Source organism: Podarcis filfolensis (genome assembly GCF_964270895.1).
Source record: "Podarcis filfolensis genome assembly, chromosome: 8".
Lineage (NCBI taxonomy): Eukaryota > Metazoa > Chordata > Lepidosauria > Squamata > Lacertidae > Podarcis > Podarcis filfolensis.
The window spans coordinates 30,104,217-30,123,215 of record NC_139611.1 but is presented as its reverse complement, the minus strand read 5'-3'; the positions used below and the strand labels follow the sequence as shown (position 1 = coordinate 30,123,215).

Below are 18,999 nucleotides of genomic sequence, written 5' to 3'. Positions count from 1 at the left end.
TTTCTCCATGTCAATTGAAAGGAGATGGAAGGAGTTCTCTAATCCACGGAGGAACCTGCCAGGGCTCCTTGCTTCTCAGAACACTAATAATGCATTTAAGAGGCATTGCGTATCAGGATCTGATTTGGTTTGAATACACAGCTCTGCAAACGATCTATTTGCTTCCTCACAAAATGTTGCTTATAAACCCTCTTCTTTACAGTCAATCTTCCTGGAGGTTTAAAGGGGAGATATAACCTCCATTTCATTCTGCCCCCCCCCTTTTTTCAAGGCAGCCTTTGAATATTTGCTCCCTTGCTCTTTAAATGCGAAAGTTCACAAAAACTCCCGTGATTTATGTATAGATTTCCGTCTGCCAACACCTGGCAGATGAAGGAGCCTCCTTAAGCTTCAGTCATAAACAGCAAGTATACAATTTAATTTTAATGTGCTCGTTAGTCGTAGCACATATCAGATATAATTGTGAACGCAACACAAAATTATAGCAAAAAAGACAATTTTAATGCGGCTGTAGAAAAAAGAAAAGAAAAGAAAGAAGGTTATATGAAGAGTCATATAATGGTGCCACATTGTCAACAACGGAAGAGGGGGCACAGAGGGTGCGATTCTGGGTCTGTGCTGTTTACATGCCAATATTGTACACATAGATTCTCATATGGTGTCAGCTGTCAGTTACTTCTGCAAATTAACTGCCAAAAATGGAGACGAACAGAATCACTTAGTGTGCTGGTAACCACGGGTTACCTTTCATATGCCTAAAGATAAAACTGCAGTATGAAATCTTGGGAGAATAATTAGGGAGAACAAAACAGAAAGTTACCAACTGAAAAGAAGAGAGAGAGAGAGAGAGAGAGAGAGAGAGGGAGGGAGGGAGGGAGGGAGAGAGAGAGGTGGAAAGGCATTCTACGATAGGAAATAACACAACCAAGAGTGCATATAAATAAGTGGAAGAGGGTATATCACAGAATGCCTCGTAACTTTTAAGCAAAGTATTACAGTACAAACATTTTAAAGGCTTTTTTTATCAATGTTTATGAAATACAGTACAAGGTTTTTTTTCCCCCTTCAATTCTTCCACCCCCAAATAGATTTAACCCTTTGAGCACTGAGTTGATTTTGAATTTTTTCGCTTTTGAATTTTTATTATTATTATTCATTTTACTAATAAATACCTTTAAAATTCATGTTGTGCAAAATTAGGTGTAATGCACGCCAGTCCGTGGCTTCGTTTATCAGAATGCTTCTTCTTTCTTTCTTTCTTTTAAAAAAGGTAGCAAACAACGAATAAATATGTATAATTTAAACATGAACCTCTATCAATATAGATGTACTGTATAGCAAAAGGAAAACAACCATACTTTGCTTCAAGAATAATGTTTTTCTCTTTTTTTGAACACTTTATAAATGCTATCGAGTGTATCTTTTCATATAATTTACATTATTCAGATGTTAAAAGAAAACCTTTTGACCTAGAAAAGAAATATACAATATTATTTTATATATTTATATATATATTTATATATTTATAGGTACCACTTATACTTGGAGCATATTAGGTACAAAAAAATTCATCCTTGATAAAAACGTTGAAGAAGAAGAAATGGCATTGTCCACAATCACATTTTCCATATGAGGATTCTGAAATCTGTACAATATATATATATACATCGACGTTTCAATGTGAAAATAATATAGCCTGAAAGTTCACGATGGGTGCCACCCCTGCGGTTGTGGGGGTGCGATAGATAATTCCAACAAAAGGCATATCCAGAAGGAGCATCCTATGGTCCCCATTTGGCACGGTAGCCTACAACCAGATTCACAAGACACGTCCCAGAGAAAGAAAAGTAGCTCTCTTTGTGGATAATAGCAGATGGTGTGGCAGGGCTCCACTGCTGCTCTGACTTCTGCCCGACTGAGTCTCAGCACCACACTGGGACAGAGAAGAGGAGGGCCTTGGTGGTGGTGGTCAGATCAGTGCAGTGTAAACATGGCAGAGCGAATCCAGGGCTCTTGCAGCCTGTTTGCACCACACTGACCTTGCCACCGGTTTGCCCCTTCTCCACTCCATCCCGATATAGCAACTCAGTTGGGTGGAGGTGAGGTGAGCAGCGTAGCAGCGCCACTCCATCAGTTGCTGCCTGTGGAAAGTTCAAGCAAACATCACACAAAGCCAGGCTGGGAGGACTGCTGGTCCACACCAGCCATAAGAACTAAGGGAAGAAAGGCCAGTCTGGGCGAAGACAGGCTGAACAATCTGGACTATGGATACTGGAAGTGCTGGAACAAGGTATCGGATCCCTGAAACAGAAGTGATTTTGGACATCACAGGAAGTGCCACCACCTAGCTGCTCAAGCAACTTGCGCATAAAGCTGGTAGCAATTCCATGCAACAGCCAAAGGGAAACTCACACAGGAGAAGCTGGTCTGCATTCTCCAGGTGAATCCTCTCCTTCAAACATTAACCAGCCAGATGCACAACCAACTAATGGACTGTGGCACGTCTTGTTCAAGCCCATTCTTAGATTTGCTTGAATGTCTCCTCAGCTGTAAGGGGGTTGTTGTTGTTGTAAAAAAGGAAAACATATACATACTTCATTAATATAATAATAATTATTCTTATTTTTTAAAAAAACCAAATTAATGCAAAAGTGCTTCAAAGTACTCAGAGGGCTAAAAATTTACAGGGTGAGAACGACCAGCACACTTGAATCACCATGGAAAAAGTGCACTAGAATTAGTTAATAAATGCTTAATTAAACTGTCTTGTTAATGCATGCAGCTCAAGGCATCGGAGGGATGCACAGCAACTAAACCCCAATTTACACAAAGTTCCAAACACTTACCACTGCGTTTTAACCTTCATATTTTACCAGTAACAACAGCTGATTATGCACCTCTATTAAACACTGTACAGTTATACAACGAAAGAGAGAAGTCGTTCAGGCCAAGAGTGACACCCCAGAGTTAAAGTAAAAATTATGTGCCAAGAACAGAAACTAAAAGGGGAGCTTTAAGGCGGGTTTTTTGTTTGTTTGTTTTGGACAGTTTTCCTCAAAGCCAAGTACAATTGTCATTGTGGTTTGGGTGTGTGTCAAAAGCAAATGCTACTGCTTTTCCAATTCACACACATAGAGAAGATGGTCCTCTGGAGACTTCCCGTGTGTTTTACTGAGATGAAGCTTAACGGCATGCTTGCTTGCAAAAGTCCTGTTGCAAAGTTTACACTGGTAGGAGGTCCCTATTTCTTCCTCCGGTGAAGGTGCCAACAGTTTCTCAGAGGGCGGCTTTGTTTGTGCTATCTGATTGTTAATCTGTTCACTGGACAGTTTGGACAAGTCTCGTAGCCTAAAACCTAGATGCGATTCAAGGTGACTGATGTACGTCGAAGGAGTTCTGATTTGGGAAGCACAGTCATTGCAAAAGAACACCGGGTGCCCAGTGTCCAAATTTTTAAGGAACTTTGTCCCCCCTGTCCTTCGGAGCTGGTATTTCACATTGGCCAGCCAGTGGCTAATAGTGGTCATTGAGAGCCCCGTAAACCTGGAAATGTGCATCCTCTCCTGAGGGCTCAAGTCCGACATGATGTATTTCCCCTCCGATGTCTGCCGCAAGCTGGCTGCAAACTGTGCCTGAAGAATGAGCAAATGCTGAGGGTTCCAGTTGGACTGGCGCCCCTTCCTCTTCTGAGCCGGGGTCGCCTCTTCCGGTTCCTCTATTGTAGTCCCGTCAATGTCAGATTTCTCAGAGATGCTGGAAGGCGTGGAGGATTTTGATGTGTGACTTTCTGTCAGGTTCTTCAGCATATCAGAGATATCTGACAAGGCATTCTCGCGTAGCGGCGAGTTTGACATGAATGACACAACCGCAGATGTCTTTGCCGTTGTCACTGTAGATGAAGAGGATGCTGAAGACACCGATGTGGATGACAAAAGCGCTGAACCCAAAGAGCAGCTTTTGTCACTCTTCCCTTTCGTCAAATCTATGGGCTGGTCATTGTTGACGTGATAAAAATAACGGTCTAAGTGGTCTGGCTTCTTGGACTGCAGAGGTGGGGTGGCCACAGCTGCCTTTTCCGCTAGGCTGTTGCTCATTTTAAAAAGCATGCTCATTGGGTCAAGGGCAGGCAAGGAAGGCTTAGCTGCCTTCCCAAGATGAATATTCATGACAGACTGCAATGCACTTAATGGGTTTACAAATGGCTGCTCTGGAGGGTGGTCGGTGATAATAGCTGTGCTGCTGCTCAAGGAACTTGTGATGGTATTGACCAGCTCCTTACCATTTTCAACTGGTTCTCCTGTTGGGCTGTCCTTGCAGCTCTCCCTCTGTGAAACAGGGCTATTCTGTTGGCTTTTGAACCCAATGTCATTGGAAGTGTCCATCTTGAGGGACTCGCTGACTTCGCTGCTACATGGCGAAGGTGTTGCTCTCTTCATCGGAGATAGCTTCCCTGCTTCAGGCTCCTTCATTTTCTCTTCAACTTTGGCCACTTTCTCGGTTACTTTCTTGACCAGCTCTTCCATGGCATGGAAGTTGGTTTTTGGCACAGGGGACGTCTGACTGCTGGGCGGGGACACCAAAGGTTGGCTTTTCGTTGGCGATACTATTTCAGCATTTCCAAACATCGGCTTCAAAGGAGTACTTTTCCCCGACGAACCTAGGGACAACTTCATCATGTTGGGCAGCTGGTAGGCAGCATGAATACTGGGATAGCCACCCCAACTGGGTGTGCCATTCTGGGCTTTGTTAATAGCTGACGTGACCGTGTTTTCTAAAGATTTCAAGATATCCAGTCCCCCTTTGGGACTCTCTTCCAAATCATTTTCAGTCAAATAATGATATTTTGATGAGATATCATACTTTTCCTCATCCTCACTTGATTTTTCCTTGTCTTTCATCTTCTCATCAGCAATGATTCTGTCCTTATCAACTTCTTTCTTTACCTCCATGTTTAATTTTGGGGAGATGCTAGAGGGTGTGTTGGAAGGAGACGTGAAGGTGGTGGCTGCCAGGGGCACGGACTGTACTTTCTCATCAAGCAAAGCCGTGATCGTTGGCGTGACAGGGGCCTCTATGATAGGCTTCCCTTTCTTCATGGCAGAGTTGGTGACCTTAATGAAATGTCCTGTCACCATCATGTGGGCAGTGAGCTCCTGCAAAGTATCATGGGAACTCCCACATTCCATGCACTTAAGAATTTGAGATTTCCTTGCTTCAAAATGCCAAGCATAGCTGGCACCGTTCTGGTGTCCATAGCGATTATTCGGTGTGATGTAAGGATTGGAATTCTTTTGAAGTGCATCACTGGCATCAGAAATTGTTGCTTTTGGTGTCCCACCAGTGGAGTCTGGAGAACTTGGAAGTTCTAGCTCCAATGATGTTTTCTTTCTTGGGGCTGGGATTATTTTTGCTGCTACAGGGGTTACGGGTTCCTTCAGAGGCACTTTTTGGTAATGCTTTGTTTTGATCATGTGCACACTCAAGTCTTGAAGCGACTCAAATGAATGGCCACAGTACATACACTTTAAGACTTTCTGAGCATCTTCTTTCCCTTCCATTTCGAGCAAAGAGCGCTTACGAGGCTTGGACCACCTTTTAGGGTTATTGTTATCTGTTTCGTGGTTGTCATCCCGGTAATGTCCCGTTTCATTCATGTGCACCGTTAATTCCACTAATGTGTCATAGGCAGCGCTGCAGTCTTTACAGCGGAATTTACTGGCCCCAGTAAATATGGAGCCATAAAGTTTGCTGCTTTGTCTATACAACTGGACTGTGCTAAAAAGGCTAGGCTCAGGAAGGATCCTGTTCTGCGAGACCTGCTGCAGTGTCTTTGCCATGGCCGTCTGATGCCAGTCAAAGCTGCCGCTCCCACAGCTGCTGCTGCTACTGCTGCTGCTGCTGCTACTCCCATTGTTCTTCTCAGAGGTTGGCTGGTGGAGATTCAAGTTCAGGTTGGACCAGTAGGAGTTGGAGAGGAAGTTATTGTAGACAGCTTTCATCTGCTCCAAGCTGTCCGAGACAACAGACTCCTCCAGCTGGATGGAGACCTCTTTGCTCTCCTCCTCATTCTTGATGGAGCTGCTTTCAAAGTCGGCCATGCGATCACTGGTTTCGCTGATGTGCGACTCGCTGTCCATCTCATGGCTGGAAAACTCGGCTGCTGGAGAGTTCTGGTAGCTCTGGCAGTTCTTAGTGAAGTCCTTCTCCGGACAGACGTATTTGGCAGAAGGTTCTCCATCGACCACGTTGTCGTCGGGTTCTAGATCATCTTCTGCCATTGCTGCTGCCTTCAGTTCATCCGAAACGTAAGCTAGCAGGGTAAAAAAGAGGAAGGAAAAGCAGAGAGAGAAAATTGGCGTTAGCAATTGCTGGTCTCATGTTATATATCAGCAGCTGGCATATTTCACTCAAAGAACCACATTTATTTATTAAAATTAAACAGTTAAAATTTAGTGTTTCTTCCAAGCAAGAGGAAGGGGGGGGAGAGAGAGAAATCTGCTCTTCGAACATAATTTGCCACCTTATTCTTCTCAAGGGGCAACAGCTTGAAATTAAAACTAAATTTGAAATTAATGAAGCACATTCTGGAGGTGGCATTCATTTCTAAAGTAATAAATTACTTGTATCAACCTCAGAGACAGCAGTTCCTGTCTGTCAATTAATATGTCTTATGCTTCTCCTACCCCTAATGTATTTCTTAACAGACAGATTCACAATTTAAATTAAGCCAGATTTTTTTTTTTTACTCATTACATTTTTGAGAACCAATCTTTAATAAAACATAAAAACATCAATAAAGGAAAAAATCTCACAAACAACAACAACAAAAGTGCCTCAATTACAAGAAAATTAAAAGCTCATATTTGCATGCTGGGGCTGCTTAGAAAGGCAGGGATTACATTGAGAGTGAGGGCTTAGCCGCAGAAGGCTTTTTGAGCCCAGAAGCAGCGACACGTTCAAACCTTTTTACATCCTCATTTTGCTCTGGGTTTTGGAGTTCTGAATTTCCTGATACTTTTTCCAGAACGTAAGCCATGAACCATTAGAGCCCTCCATGCTCCCAGTTTCTTAATTTCTAAATTTTGTACAAATTGCCACACCTTATTTTTGTGATTGCATTTTTATTATTGTAAGCTGTTTTAATCCCCCCTCCAAATAAATAAATAATGTTGTTGATTTGTTAGCAAAACAAAAAATGCAAGGAAAATTTATGGTTCACATTTTTTATTCTTTGTTTTCTTTCTTTTTAGGTTATGTTTGTTGCTTTTTTGGTTTAAACCATTTTTCATATTGTGTTTCAATGCCTTGGGACCTTAGGGTGAAGGACAAGTAATAAATTATGATTATGATTGTTAATTATAGTAAGTATTAGGTACTTACTAGGTAAGTAATAGGAAGTACAAGAGTAGTCAACAATCAGTAATAAGGGCTTCCTGGAAGACTTGAAGTCCTGAGTTTCTTTTTTCTTCTTAAATAGGAATTAATTTTGGATAGGGAAAAGCTAGGAGGGGACATCAGGTGAATCAATGTGGAAATATTACCCTAACAGAGATCCAACATCTCTATTACTTGTGCTACAAATGTCCAATTACTATTGCAAAGACTTCTTGACATGAAGCAAGAACAATGAGAATGACAGCAGAAGCAAGATTGGGAAAATTTGTATGCTGCCCTTATTCTTCCAGAATAAATATATACAAGATCTTCCAGTGGACATTACAAATGTCAAAGTGTTTGCTCTTTAGACTACTTTGTCAATATTTACTCGCCATAAGCTACAGGGGAAGCCAACAGAGATCCTGCACTGCACTGTGTTTTCTTTCAAGGATGAGAAATGGTGGTCTGAGGTTGCACTAAGGTTTTCGGTGACTCAGGTGGCTATTTAAAATCAGTAAATTTCCTTCTCTCATACTACGAGAACTTGGGGTCATCTAAAGAAGCTGAATGCTGGGAGATTCAGGACAGGCAAAAGAAAGTACCATATTTTTTGCCGTATTAGACTCACTTTTTCCCTCCTAAAAAGTAAGAGGAAATGTGTGTGCGTCTTATGGAGCGAATGCAGGCTGCGCAGCTATCCCAGAAGCCAGAACAGCAAGAGGGATTGCTGCTTTCACTGCGCAGCTATCCCTCTTGCTGTTCTGGCTTCTGAGATTCAGAATATTTTTTTTCTTGTTTTCCTCCTCCAAAAACTAGGTGCGTCTTGTGGTCTGGCGCGTCTTATAGAGCGAAAAATATGGTGCTTTCTCACACAGCGCAGAGTTGAAACTATGGAACTTGCCCAGTGGTGGCCACCAATTTGGATGGCTTTAAAAGAGGATTAGAAAAATTCATGGAGGAGATGGCTATCGATGGCCACTAGCCATGACTGCAATGTTCTACCTCTGCTGTTGGAAGCAGAATGCCTCTAAATCCCAGTTGCGGGAAAAGTGCTGCTGTGCTTGGGCTTCCATTTGTGGGCATCTGGTTGGACACTGTGAGGACAGGAAGCAGTGCTAAATGAGCCACTGGCCTGATCCAGGAGGCACTTCTTATGTCCTTATGTCCTGAAATCCCACCAGCATGGGTGTGCTGGCTGGGACTGTTGGGAGTTGTAGTCCCACACCTCGGAAGGGCATCAGGTTGGCCAAGGCTGCCATAAGAGATCCCCAGTGGAACAGACCAACTGTCCAACTAGTTCAGCATCTTGTTCCAAAGTGATCAAAGAGGTACTTCTGGAAATCCCTAGAGAAGGGTTTGAAGGTAACACCTCTCCACTGTTGTTGCCTATCCAAAACAGTTGCTACTCAGCCTCTTGATAGATCTGTTCCTCATTAATTTAGCCAGCTGACATTTCCACTAGGCCTGCCTCCCTGCCCTGCTGTTCTTCACAACCAGACAACGCAACCAGGGAAAAGATATGCATTCAGATATCTTCAACTATTTTCAGACTCAAATCATAGCAAATGAGACGTGCTACTCTACATATGTACAGGTAGTAGAATCAACGGATTCTGTAATTAGGAATCTACATGGAATCCCCATGTTGGAATTTGCAAGAGTATCAGAAGTGCATTGAATACTGTGTATGTATGTGTGTGCTTGGTTGGGTGGGTGGATTGCAGGGAGACTTACCCCAAAGACTGATGGATTGATAGCAATGCTTATTACTCTGTTCACCAGAAACATCGGGAACATTAATTTTGAATGGGTTGATTTGATTCATGCTTTACAATTGCTGCTAACTCCTGGTTCTTTTGTATGAAGTCTTTCTGAAGCCAGCAGAAATGTGAGTAAGTCACATTAACTGCTTCACTGCCCTGAACCCCACCACTCTAAGAATCCTTCATAGCCTTCTTCAGGAATTAGGTATCACACATTCGACGGTTATACAGAAATGGTCTACAAGCAAGTCCCACACTTGATGTTGCTGTCCCCATCTCCCCCTGCTCATCCCATCACCCCTCAGTCTTCCACACATTGAGCAGAAGTTCTGTATTCAGCTAAACATGTGTTGTCTCCTCCTTGGGAACTTCTACCCAACACATGGAGGTCGGTGTGTGTTTGTGTGTGTGTGTGTGTGTGTGTGTGTGTGGAGTTGGCAGGGAGTGGCATGCAACACATTCCTCCTTCTCGTTGTTTCAAAAGTCTCTCCACCAAGCACTCCTTTGTCCCCTTACAATATGGCTTCCATCCTTCACACTCCCTAAACCTGCCAACATTATATTGACTAGTATCATTGTTGTTGTTATTGTTAATTACCCACCCTTCACTCTATGGTCTCAGGGTGGGCAACAATAATAACAACAACATGCTATCCTTCTATACAATCCCACCTCTCCAAGTGACCTTCTTGATATTTATGGCAGGATTCAGGGACAAAAACAGTTTATTTTCATGTCCAGGTCTGAGTCAGTTCTCAAACCATGCTTTGTTGGGGGCTAAAAAGTCAGTCTGAAGCCACCTTTCAAATCACAGTTTGCACTAATTGCAATTTGAAAGATCATTGACAAACCACACTACTATGATTGGGGCAGCACCCTCAAACTCAATTCATGTTTTTCCATCAGGCTGCCTCGGCAGGAAAGATGAGAAGAAGGCCTTGTTCCAACAGGTCTGCCAAAAGACCAGCTCCATCAGGTAACTCCTACCCTAAATTGTTTCTATGCCAGTTGGTTATTATAAAAGCTACTATTTAAGAACTGGTACTTGAGTTTGCTTCCCCCCCTCTTCCCTCCTTGTCTCCTTTCCCTTGTGTGTCATTTTTACATAAATTGTAAGCTTGCCTGCTTGTTTTACCTGATTGTACATAAACCACTCTGGGAGCCATTTTGGCTGAAGAGCAGGGTACAAACACTTTAAGTAATAATGGCAGCAAAAACACCACCACAACTGCCATTAGACTCATCCAGCAAAGCCACCTGTCAGAATTGAAGGGAGTTGTAGTCCAACAACATCTGGAGGGCTCCAGGCTGAGTAAGGGCCAGTATTCATTTCCAAAAGTCTGCATCATGGAGAGTTGGGTGAACTTGAGAAGCTCTTTTCACAAATCCATATGCAAATCCATATTTGGATATGTGTTTAAATGCATATTTTATCACAAAATTTTAATGTGTATTATATCTCAATGTATGCATTTCTAAATATATTTTAGCCTAAGATACCCTACAGTTTTACATATTCCAGTACATTTTCAGTCGATAATGGCACTGCGAAATTCAGAGAAGTGTTAGAGCTTTAGATTGCAATCTGTATACTAGTCTAGGAACTGAAAATTCTCCTCCATCCTCATCTCCAAGTCAAGTTGCTTCTCCTTTTCCAACATTGCAAAAATAAGGCCCTTCCTCTTCCCTGTCCACTTGGCAATACATAATAAAATAGAATAGAATAAAATAGGTTCATGCTCTGTATCTCCTATCTTCTTCTCTCTTCCACTGCCCCATCTTAATTCTCACCTCTCTCCAGACCTTTCACTCTGATGACAAAAATCACTCCTCTCATAGCCCAGGGCATGCCCATCATTAAAATTGCCTTCCTGCCTGCTCCCAGAACTGCCACAAATTTCTCAACCTTCCTTTCGGAGCCCTCTGTGGCCTTGTTCCCTGCCACCTTCAGACCTAGAACTCATATTACCTCTTCTTTCAGCTGCACCACATTCAACCATCTAAAGATCTCTTTTTTCCTTTCTAATGGAAGCGACGACAGAATTGTGAGTCTGCACCAACTCTTCCTTTCAAACTCCTCCTCAAAGCTCACTTTTGGCACAAACCCTTAACCCCAATGCCCTCACTGCATCTATGCTCCATCCCCTGAAAAGGAGATGACTACCTGAAGCACAGAGATCACACAGGTTATGGCATAAGTAGTTGGGATGTGACAAATGTGCCTCCACACCCTGTCAAAGGTGGGGGCTGCATTGTGTACATTTGAGTTCTTCAGTTTCGGATCTTCAGTTGTCACTTGGACTAAAAAAACAATCATCCCTAGCCAGCTCAGCCAAATGTCAAGGATGATGGAAATTGTAATCCAACAATCTCTGGGGTCCCAAGGCTGAAAATGGCTGATCTACAATGACTAGCAGTGGCTCCCCAGGATTTTACACTAACCCTACTTGGAGAGGTAGGGGACTGAATCTGGGAACTTTTGCAAGCAGAGCCTCTGAGCTGCAGCCATGCCTTGGGCGTATTTAACAAGGCAGATCCCATGATTCCTGATTGGTACTGCAAGTCAAATGTGTTAATGCTATGCGTTCAAATAAGACATTTACACAGATGAGGATACAATGGGAGCGATAACAGAAAACGTGTTTTCTTCTATTACAGCAGTTACCAAACCACAGAACTCTGCAAATTTATGTTATGCATCTAATTTCCCTTTCAATCCCTTCCATCTTTGTTTTGATGTATTCAAGAGAAGGAGTCCAAACTCTTAAGCCTGAAGCCACCCAGGTTGAGAAAGTTTAGAGCCTGTTCTTGCTTTCTCTCACACATATCACTCGGTAACACATCACTTGATAGCTAATCACTGGAAAACTTGGAGCTGAATGTGTAAGCCGCCTCAAATGAAAAGTGTGTGGTATGAAGTGACACAAGTTGATTCAACTGTTCATTTTAGGGTGCTTGATTTGTAACTGCAAATGATCGGTTGTAGTTTCTGACCTCTTTGAAAACACAATTCTATTTGAATGCAGATTTTACAGGGCACAGGGGTTGTTTGTGATGAGGAATGTACACCTATTGTCTTATTTTATTTTTGCATAATCTAGGTCACATCCAAACCATTCATTTAAAGCACTTTTATACAACTGTTAACAGTCATGGGGGATCCTGGGATCTGTAGTTTAAGGGTGCTCACAGACACGCACACGCCAAGCTACAATTCTTAGCAGCCTTAACAAGCAGCAGTTCCTGGGATTCTCCATAACTGTTCAGCCTGGCTCCAGGCACCACTGTGTATGGGTTGCCCACTGGGGGTGGCATCTCCTTTGCCCTCTCACAAGGTCTTGCAGGGTGGTGTCGTTCTGTGGGATCTCGTGAGAAGGAGAAAGGGTAAGGCCTTCAAAGGCTTTACTCACATGTGCTTAGGGCCATGTTGCCCCTAGTGAGCTTCCCATCCCACCCTCCCTCAATATTAGTATTTCACTGAGCTACTTGGGTCACTGGTTGACAGGGTCAGAAATGAATTTTTCTCCCAACCTTAACTGCCCTCTTGACTGGTTTCCCCCCTATGATTCCCTCAATGATTTCAGGCTTACTCTTGCTAGGTGATGGTTAGACTTCTGCATATTGGTGGAGATGTCATGAGGCAGGATCAAAATAGTGAAGTAAGCCCCCCTGTGGCAAGGGGAGAGATAGGCCTTGGCATGCCCTAAGCTCAGCTTAGGGCCCCTGCATGGCTGGAATCTCTCACCCTGGTCACCCAGTGAGATGCTGGGCACCTGGCTCAGGTGGTTGAGGTACTTCTTAACCCTGAAAGAGGTTGAGGTGTTTCCTAACCCTGACAGAAGACCATTCTGCCAGCAAGGGTTGGTGGAATGTAGAACGATACCACTATCCTGCTGCCATGCCAACCCCACTTTCTGCTGTAGTCTGATTCTTACACAACTCTATGTCCTGTCCTGCATATTTCACTGTTATCACAGGGCCACAGATTGCCACCTTCATGGGCAAAAGTAACTTTCTAAGTCCTGCAACTATGCACATTTTGCCCTATTGCCCCTAAGTTAGGTTGTTGCCTTTGGATACCGTGGAGAACTCTGTCCGCAGCTGTCAGTTCATCCAGCTTCCTTAAATGAAATTGGAAAAGGGAAGCTATCTTTGCCTTTCACTTCAGGCAGCGTATCTCCTCAAGTTGGTCCTGTTGGTTAGAGGACTTCTTTCTCTGAAGCCAAACTCTGAATACACCACTATTCAAGTTAGTACAATATGCTCAGATTTCTTTCTGTGTGTGAAAGAGAGAAGCAGAGAAACACAGCAGAGAAACTGAGGCACACTACATGAATTTGTATGACAACATTTGTATAAGAGCGTTAACCCAGGTCTCTCACTCTCTGGTGAGTTCAGCTGGTACACATACTAACAGTAATGAACTACCTGTTCTGGAATCCTTCTGGGCCCAAGACTGTTCTTCTGGTTTTAGAAGTAGGGTCAAAAGAGGCAGTAAAAAGGTTGTTAATGGTGGATATGTAAGAATAATTACCTCTTCCCCTAAAAAAGAAGGTTGAGTGCACATCTTTTGGGATTCCATGTTTATAAAACCTGGCTTTTGAGGGGTTGTAGATAGGTTAACATGCAAGTTTGGGAATTCTGACAAAGGTTGCTATCATCATAGTTGCTTTCGATCTTCCACCCTTTGGGGCCAATAAAGCAGCAATTGAAATGCCGTGTAAATTCTACCATGATATGAACACAATCATGACCCTATTTATTACTATTTCACATTTGCAGAACAAAGCTAAAACATTGGAATCCTTCCCTCACCTTCATAGAAATGTGCACATGTGTCATGCGCGCAGTCGCCTGGAAAAGTTTCCAGACTATGTGGATTTTTGCAAAGCCCAAACAAGCGATTCCTTATTGATTTAGTGACTGAAACCTTGGACACACACTGCTTAGATTTGGAATCAAATTGAGGATTCTGCACAGTGCCATCAATTTGCACTCGCTACCAAGATCTGGCCCAGTAGAGAGTCTGTGCTCTGGGCTGTATATGCTAACTGATTAGAGTGGGAAGAACGAGGCTATGAATCACACCTTTTTCATTTCAAGAAGAATATTTGGCTAGGTTTTCAGGGGGCCTCTGTCTCTGGAAAATATGGCACATTAAAAACTACCACTGCGCAAAACTTCATTTTTATATGTTTGCTGTGCTCTATAGGGATATCAGACTATAGCTTCTAAACTTCTTCTAAGCTGAGAGGAAAGCAGGAACAGGGGAAAATAAAAAATTACTGAGAAAGAAATATTCAGCCTTCTTCCATTCCTCCCTTATCCTACACTATCAAGACCAGTCCTACCATTAGGCAAAATGAGGAAGCTGCATAGAAATGTCATGAAAATTGTTACCAAAGGTTCCATCTGCACTAACCATTTTAAACAGTAACATAACACTTTAAAGAGTCACAGCTTCCTTCAAGGAATCCTGGGACCTGCAGACTATTTAAGGTGCTGAGAGTTGTTAAGAGGCCCCTATCAATATCTCTTCCCAAAGCTCTGAATTTTTTTCCCCTTTATTTCCCCCCCAAAAAACTAGGTGCGCCCTATGGGCTGGTGCGCCCTATGGGGCGAAAAATATGGTAAATGATTGAGTCAGAATGATATACAGTAAGTCCGCAACCTACGTGGGTGCTAGGTTCTGAGGATCGCGCCTAAAGCCAAAATCGGGTATAGTCAAAACACATTGGGTTCAATGGTGGGTGGGATTGCCAAAGTCATTTTTCTGGAACCTTGCCCCCCTTTTTATTTTTAAAATTCTGCCACACATGCAAAGCCGAATGCACACAAGTTAAATGTGCATAAGTTGCAGGCTTACTGTAAACACCAAATCTATCTAGCCTACTAAGCTGAAAACAGATTCTCAAGATGCTTCACAAATGATAAGGTAGGAAGGAATTGCTAGTATTTTTTTGTGCCGGGGGAAGGCAAGAATTAATAAATAATCACATGCTTCTTGGGGATCAAGGTACTAGGGATTCTAATACCAGTTGCTGGAAACCACAGGAGGGGAGAGTGCCCTGATGTTCGGGTTCCCCTTGGGACATCTGGTTGGCCACTGTGAGAACAGAATGCCAGACTAGATGGACCATTGGCCTGCTCCAGAAGGTTGTTCTTATTGTTCCAGTGGATTCACTCCCCCTCTAGAGCACTGATTTGTCCCACCTAATACAGTGGTACCGCAGGTTAAGTACTTAATTCGTTCCGGAGGTCCGTACTTAACCTGAAACTGTTCTTAACCTGAAGCACCACTTCAGCTAATGGGGCCTCCTGCTGCCACCACACTGCCAGAGCACGATTTCTGTTCTCATCCTGAAGCAAAGTTCTTAACCCGAGGTACTATTTCTGGGTTAGCGGAGTCTGTAACCTGAAGCGTCTGTAACCCGAGGTACCACTGTAAATATTTTTGATAAACCTAAAGAACACCAAGCTTTTCAGTGAGTACCATTTCCACATACAGAAGAAGCATTTCTTGGAATAGGAATATTTCTGGGTTTTTTGTTTTTTTAATAAAAGATCGGTGACAGGTGGTTCTTCACCCACACACCCAAGAGTATGCTTCGGAGACCCACCCATTAGATGCACCCTGCTCGGGCTACCCAAAATTCCTCTTGGTGCAAGTTTTTTCAGTAAGCAGGAGGAAGAGTAGATAAATGTGTCACCAAATCTGTCTTCTGAACTGATTCCAGAAATACCAAATGCCATCCCTTCCCATTTCATGCCTGTCTTTGGGTGGCATGTTTTAATCACTCTGGAAAATGCCAGTCCACTGAAGGAAACGGATATAAGGCCAACAGCCAACCTTAGGATGTAAGCAGACCCAAGAATCAGGGCACTCAATATGCCTCTAATTATTATGATTCTTCACAAGATGTTCAGAAGAAACTTTAGTTTCTTCCATCCAAATCAGAAAGGGACATTCAGATCATTTTGCTTCTAGACTCTCTCACCACTGTCATGTTTGGAATGGCAGAACTGAGACGTGAAAGGCAAGCAGCAAAATGACCCTTTAAACTTCTCAGGACTCTTGCGTCTAAATGAAATTCACGTTCTGTCCACCATCACCCCACTCCAGCCCAGCCAATTGCCCCACAATTTCTGCTCATTTATAGTATTTGAAAACCTAAATGAGGCAAACTGGATGTCCACTTGATGTAATTGACATTAGGCAGGCGGGCACCTTTTCATTATACTGGCAAAAGACACATAAAGCAAGTTATCACACTTCCAAAATGATGAGGAACTAGTTCCACAGATAAAAAGTAATTTAGTCAGGGGACGATATGAACTCAGGAACTGGACATGCCGGCTGTATGACAAAACAATGCAATTATTATTATTAGTAGTAGTAGTAGTAGTAGTAGTAGTAGTAGTAGTAGTAGTATCCCTTCTCTTCATTCAAAGGTCCCAGAGTGGGTTACAACATTGAAACACAATATTAAAAACAGTTTTAAACAACAAGAGGTACAGCATTCACAGAAAGCTATACAATAAAGGTGCTGTGGGAAGGGAGTTCCACAGCGTAGGGGCCACCACAGAGCAGACCTTCTCCCAAGCCACCATCACTACCCATGAGGCTCTGAGAGTGGAATAACTACCAAGAGGGCCCCCTCAGCCAATCCCAGTGCCTGAGAAGGTCTGTAGGGAAGGCGGCAGTCTTTCAGGAATTCAGGATCATTTACTTTAATTTGTGTCTAAACCAGAATAGGAAGAGCGACGGCCATACCTCCCAAGAGATAGAAGCTGTGTACATACCAACCCATTTTCAGTGCAAAAATGAAGTTTTTCTAAATCTGGAATTGTTCATGCTCATCCTCAGCATGTTGCTTTCAATCTAGATTGAATCTTCCTATGTTCAGCTTCACTGAATGTTATGAGAGTGGGAGAAAGACTATCCGCTTTCTCTATGCCATGTGTAATTTTATTAATCATTAATGCATAATGTATATTTTGTTCTGTGGTTGAAATGACCATGATGGACAATACAGCAACAATAAACAATATATTATTATTAATTTTATATACTTCTATCCAGTCCCCTATTACTTGCCTTTCCTCTAAGGTGAAAAGTCACCCTATGCCCTTGATTATTTTGGTTGCCCCTTTCCGAACCTTTTTCTAACTTAGCAATACCTTATTTGAGGTGAGGCAACCAGGTTTTTAAAGACAACCAGGAATGGGATGAAGATGTTGTTTCCATCATGCCAACCACAGCTACCTCTATTTAAAATTTTTAAAAAGGTGTCCTCAGCACAATATGTGAAGAGAACACTTTACAGTTCCAGTTGTGAGCTTCAATGTCACAGAAGAAAAAGGCACTTGTCCAATGCCTTTCCCTTGCAAACACCCTCATCATGACCTGTGTTAATGAAGTTAATTGAATTTAAGATCAATAATGGTTAATTATTGCGATTTGACATTCTGAGATAAATGGCTTTAAGACGGAGAAATGTGTATGTGTGTGTGTGTATGAATGTTAACCAAAAGAAGGTTGAATGCATTAGAGCCTTAAGAGGGATCACGCAAGCCTCCCATTGATCCCTGGGACAATCTGATCGACTTAATCCCCTGATGAATGTGGGCTTTTTCACAGCTACAAGTAAATGTTCTACAAGACTACTCTAACCCTTGTCACTGACCAAATCTATACGAGCCGGAAATCCATTGAGATAGATTAAAGAGGGGCTGAGGATACAAGAGTGATGCTTCAAATAAAGGAGAAAGTTTATCATATTGACTATTTACACGAAGTATAGAGTACACCATTATGAATCACAGAGGCTGGATTTTAGAGTAGTCTGATTACGCTGCATGGTGATGAAAAAGGTAGCAAAGGCTCTAATGTCCTTAAAAATAAAACCCGTGTCCATTTCACATGGTACCACCTCTTTTCCTGTCTTCAGATCCCACCTTCAAGCACACCTGTTCCATGTGACCATTGGCCCATCAATGTAACACAGGAAACTAACTGCCTTAAGCTGACTCAGACCAGTGGTCGATCAGGCTCAGTACTGTCTACACGGACTGGCAGCAATTCTCCAAGGTTTCGGACAGGAGTCTCTCCCAGTCCTACCTGGAGATGGCAGGGATTGAACCTGGGACCTTCTGAATGCAAAGCAGATGCTCTACCACTGAACTACTCATTCTTGACTGCAGCCGGTCTTTAAGAAAATGGCACTGCAGTTGCCAGGTCCTTCCCTCCCTACTTTGTTCTCTTCTTCCTCCTGTTGCTGTTAAGCTACTTGGGGCCAGGGCCCTGTCTATATTTGCTCACATAGCTTCAAAAGCTGACCTCTGCCTTAACCCAGGGTCTGCTGCCTGGTTTAGAACATTTAGCATGGAATATCCATCAGTGGTTTTAAATATACACCCAGCATTATTCAGGACAGTCCTAGTTTCAGTACCTAGTCCATTGTCTAAGCATGACCTGAGTAATGGCCAGCTCTGCTCTCTCGTAAAGATGATTCACACATTCTTCTTCATTTCTGTTTGTAACATTGAGTGTTTATTATGGTTTTATTATTTCTAAAACTTATATCCCACCCTTCTTCCCAAAGGAGCCCTGGCCAGCAAACACATCTATGGTGTGTGTGTGTGTGTGTGTGTGTGTGTGTGTGTGTGTGTGTGTACCATTTAAAATAAAATAGAAGTATATTTACAACAATTGAAATTATAATAAAATGTTCTAAACACATTTAAAAACAGTCATCAGCAAATCGTGTGCAGGTATCTAAAGGAATAAAATACTGACTATGCCTGCCTAATGTCAATGGGCAAGGAATTCCAAAGTGAATCAGCCATTGCACAGTGA

The 18,999-nt window shown here is 42.7% G+C and overlaps 1 protein-coding gene across 2 annotated transcripts in view; it reads right to left on the bottom strand.

Annotated features, from left to right (window-relative positions):
- Window positions 1-479: 479 nt before the first annotated feature.
- TSHZ3 (teashirt zinc finger homeobox 3) overlaps window positions 480-18,999 on the bottom strand; it is a 113,974-nt gene continuing 95,454 nt past the window's right edge. For both annotated transcript variants that reach the window (XM_083626008.1, XM_083626009.1), the window contains exon 2: window positions 480-6,310. In XM_083626008.1, the coding sequence (XP_083482134.1) occupies window positions 3,108-6,310 (3,203 nt within the window). In that variant the 3' untranslated portion in view covers window positions 480-3,107. The remainder of the gene's footprint in view (window positions 6,311-18,999) is intronic.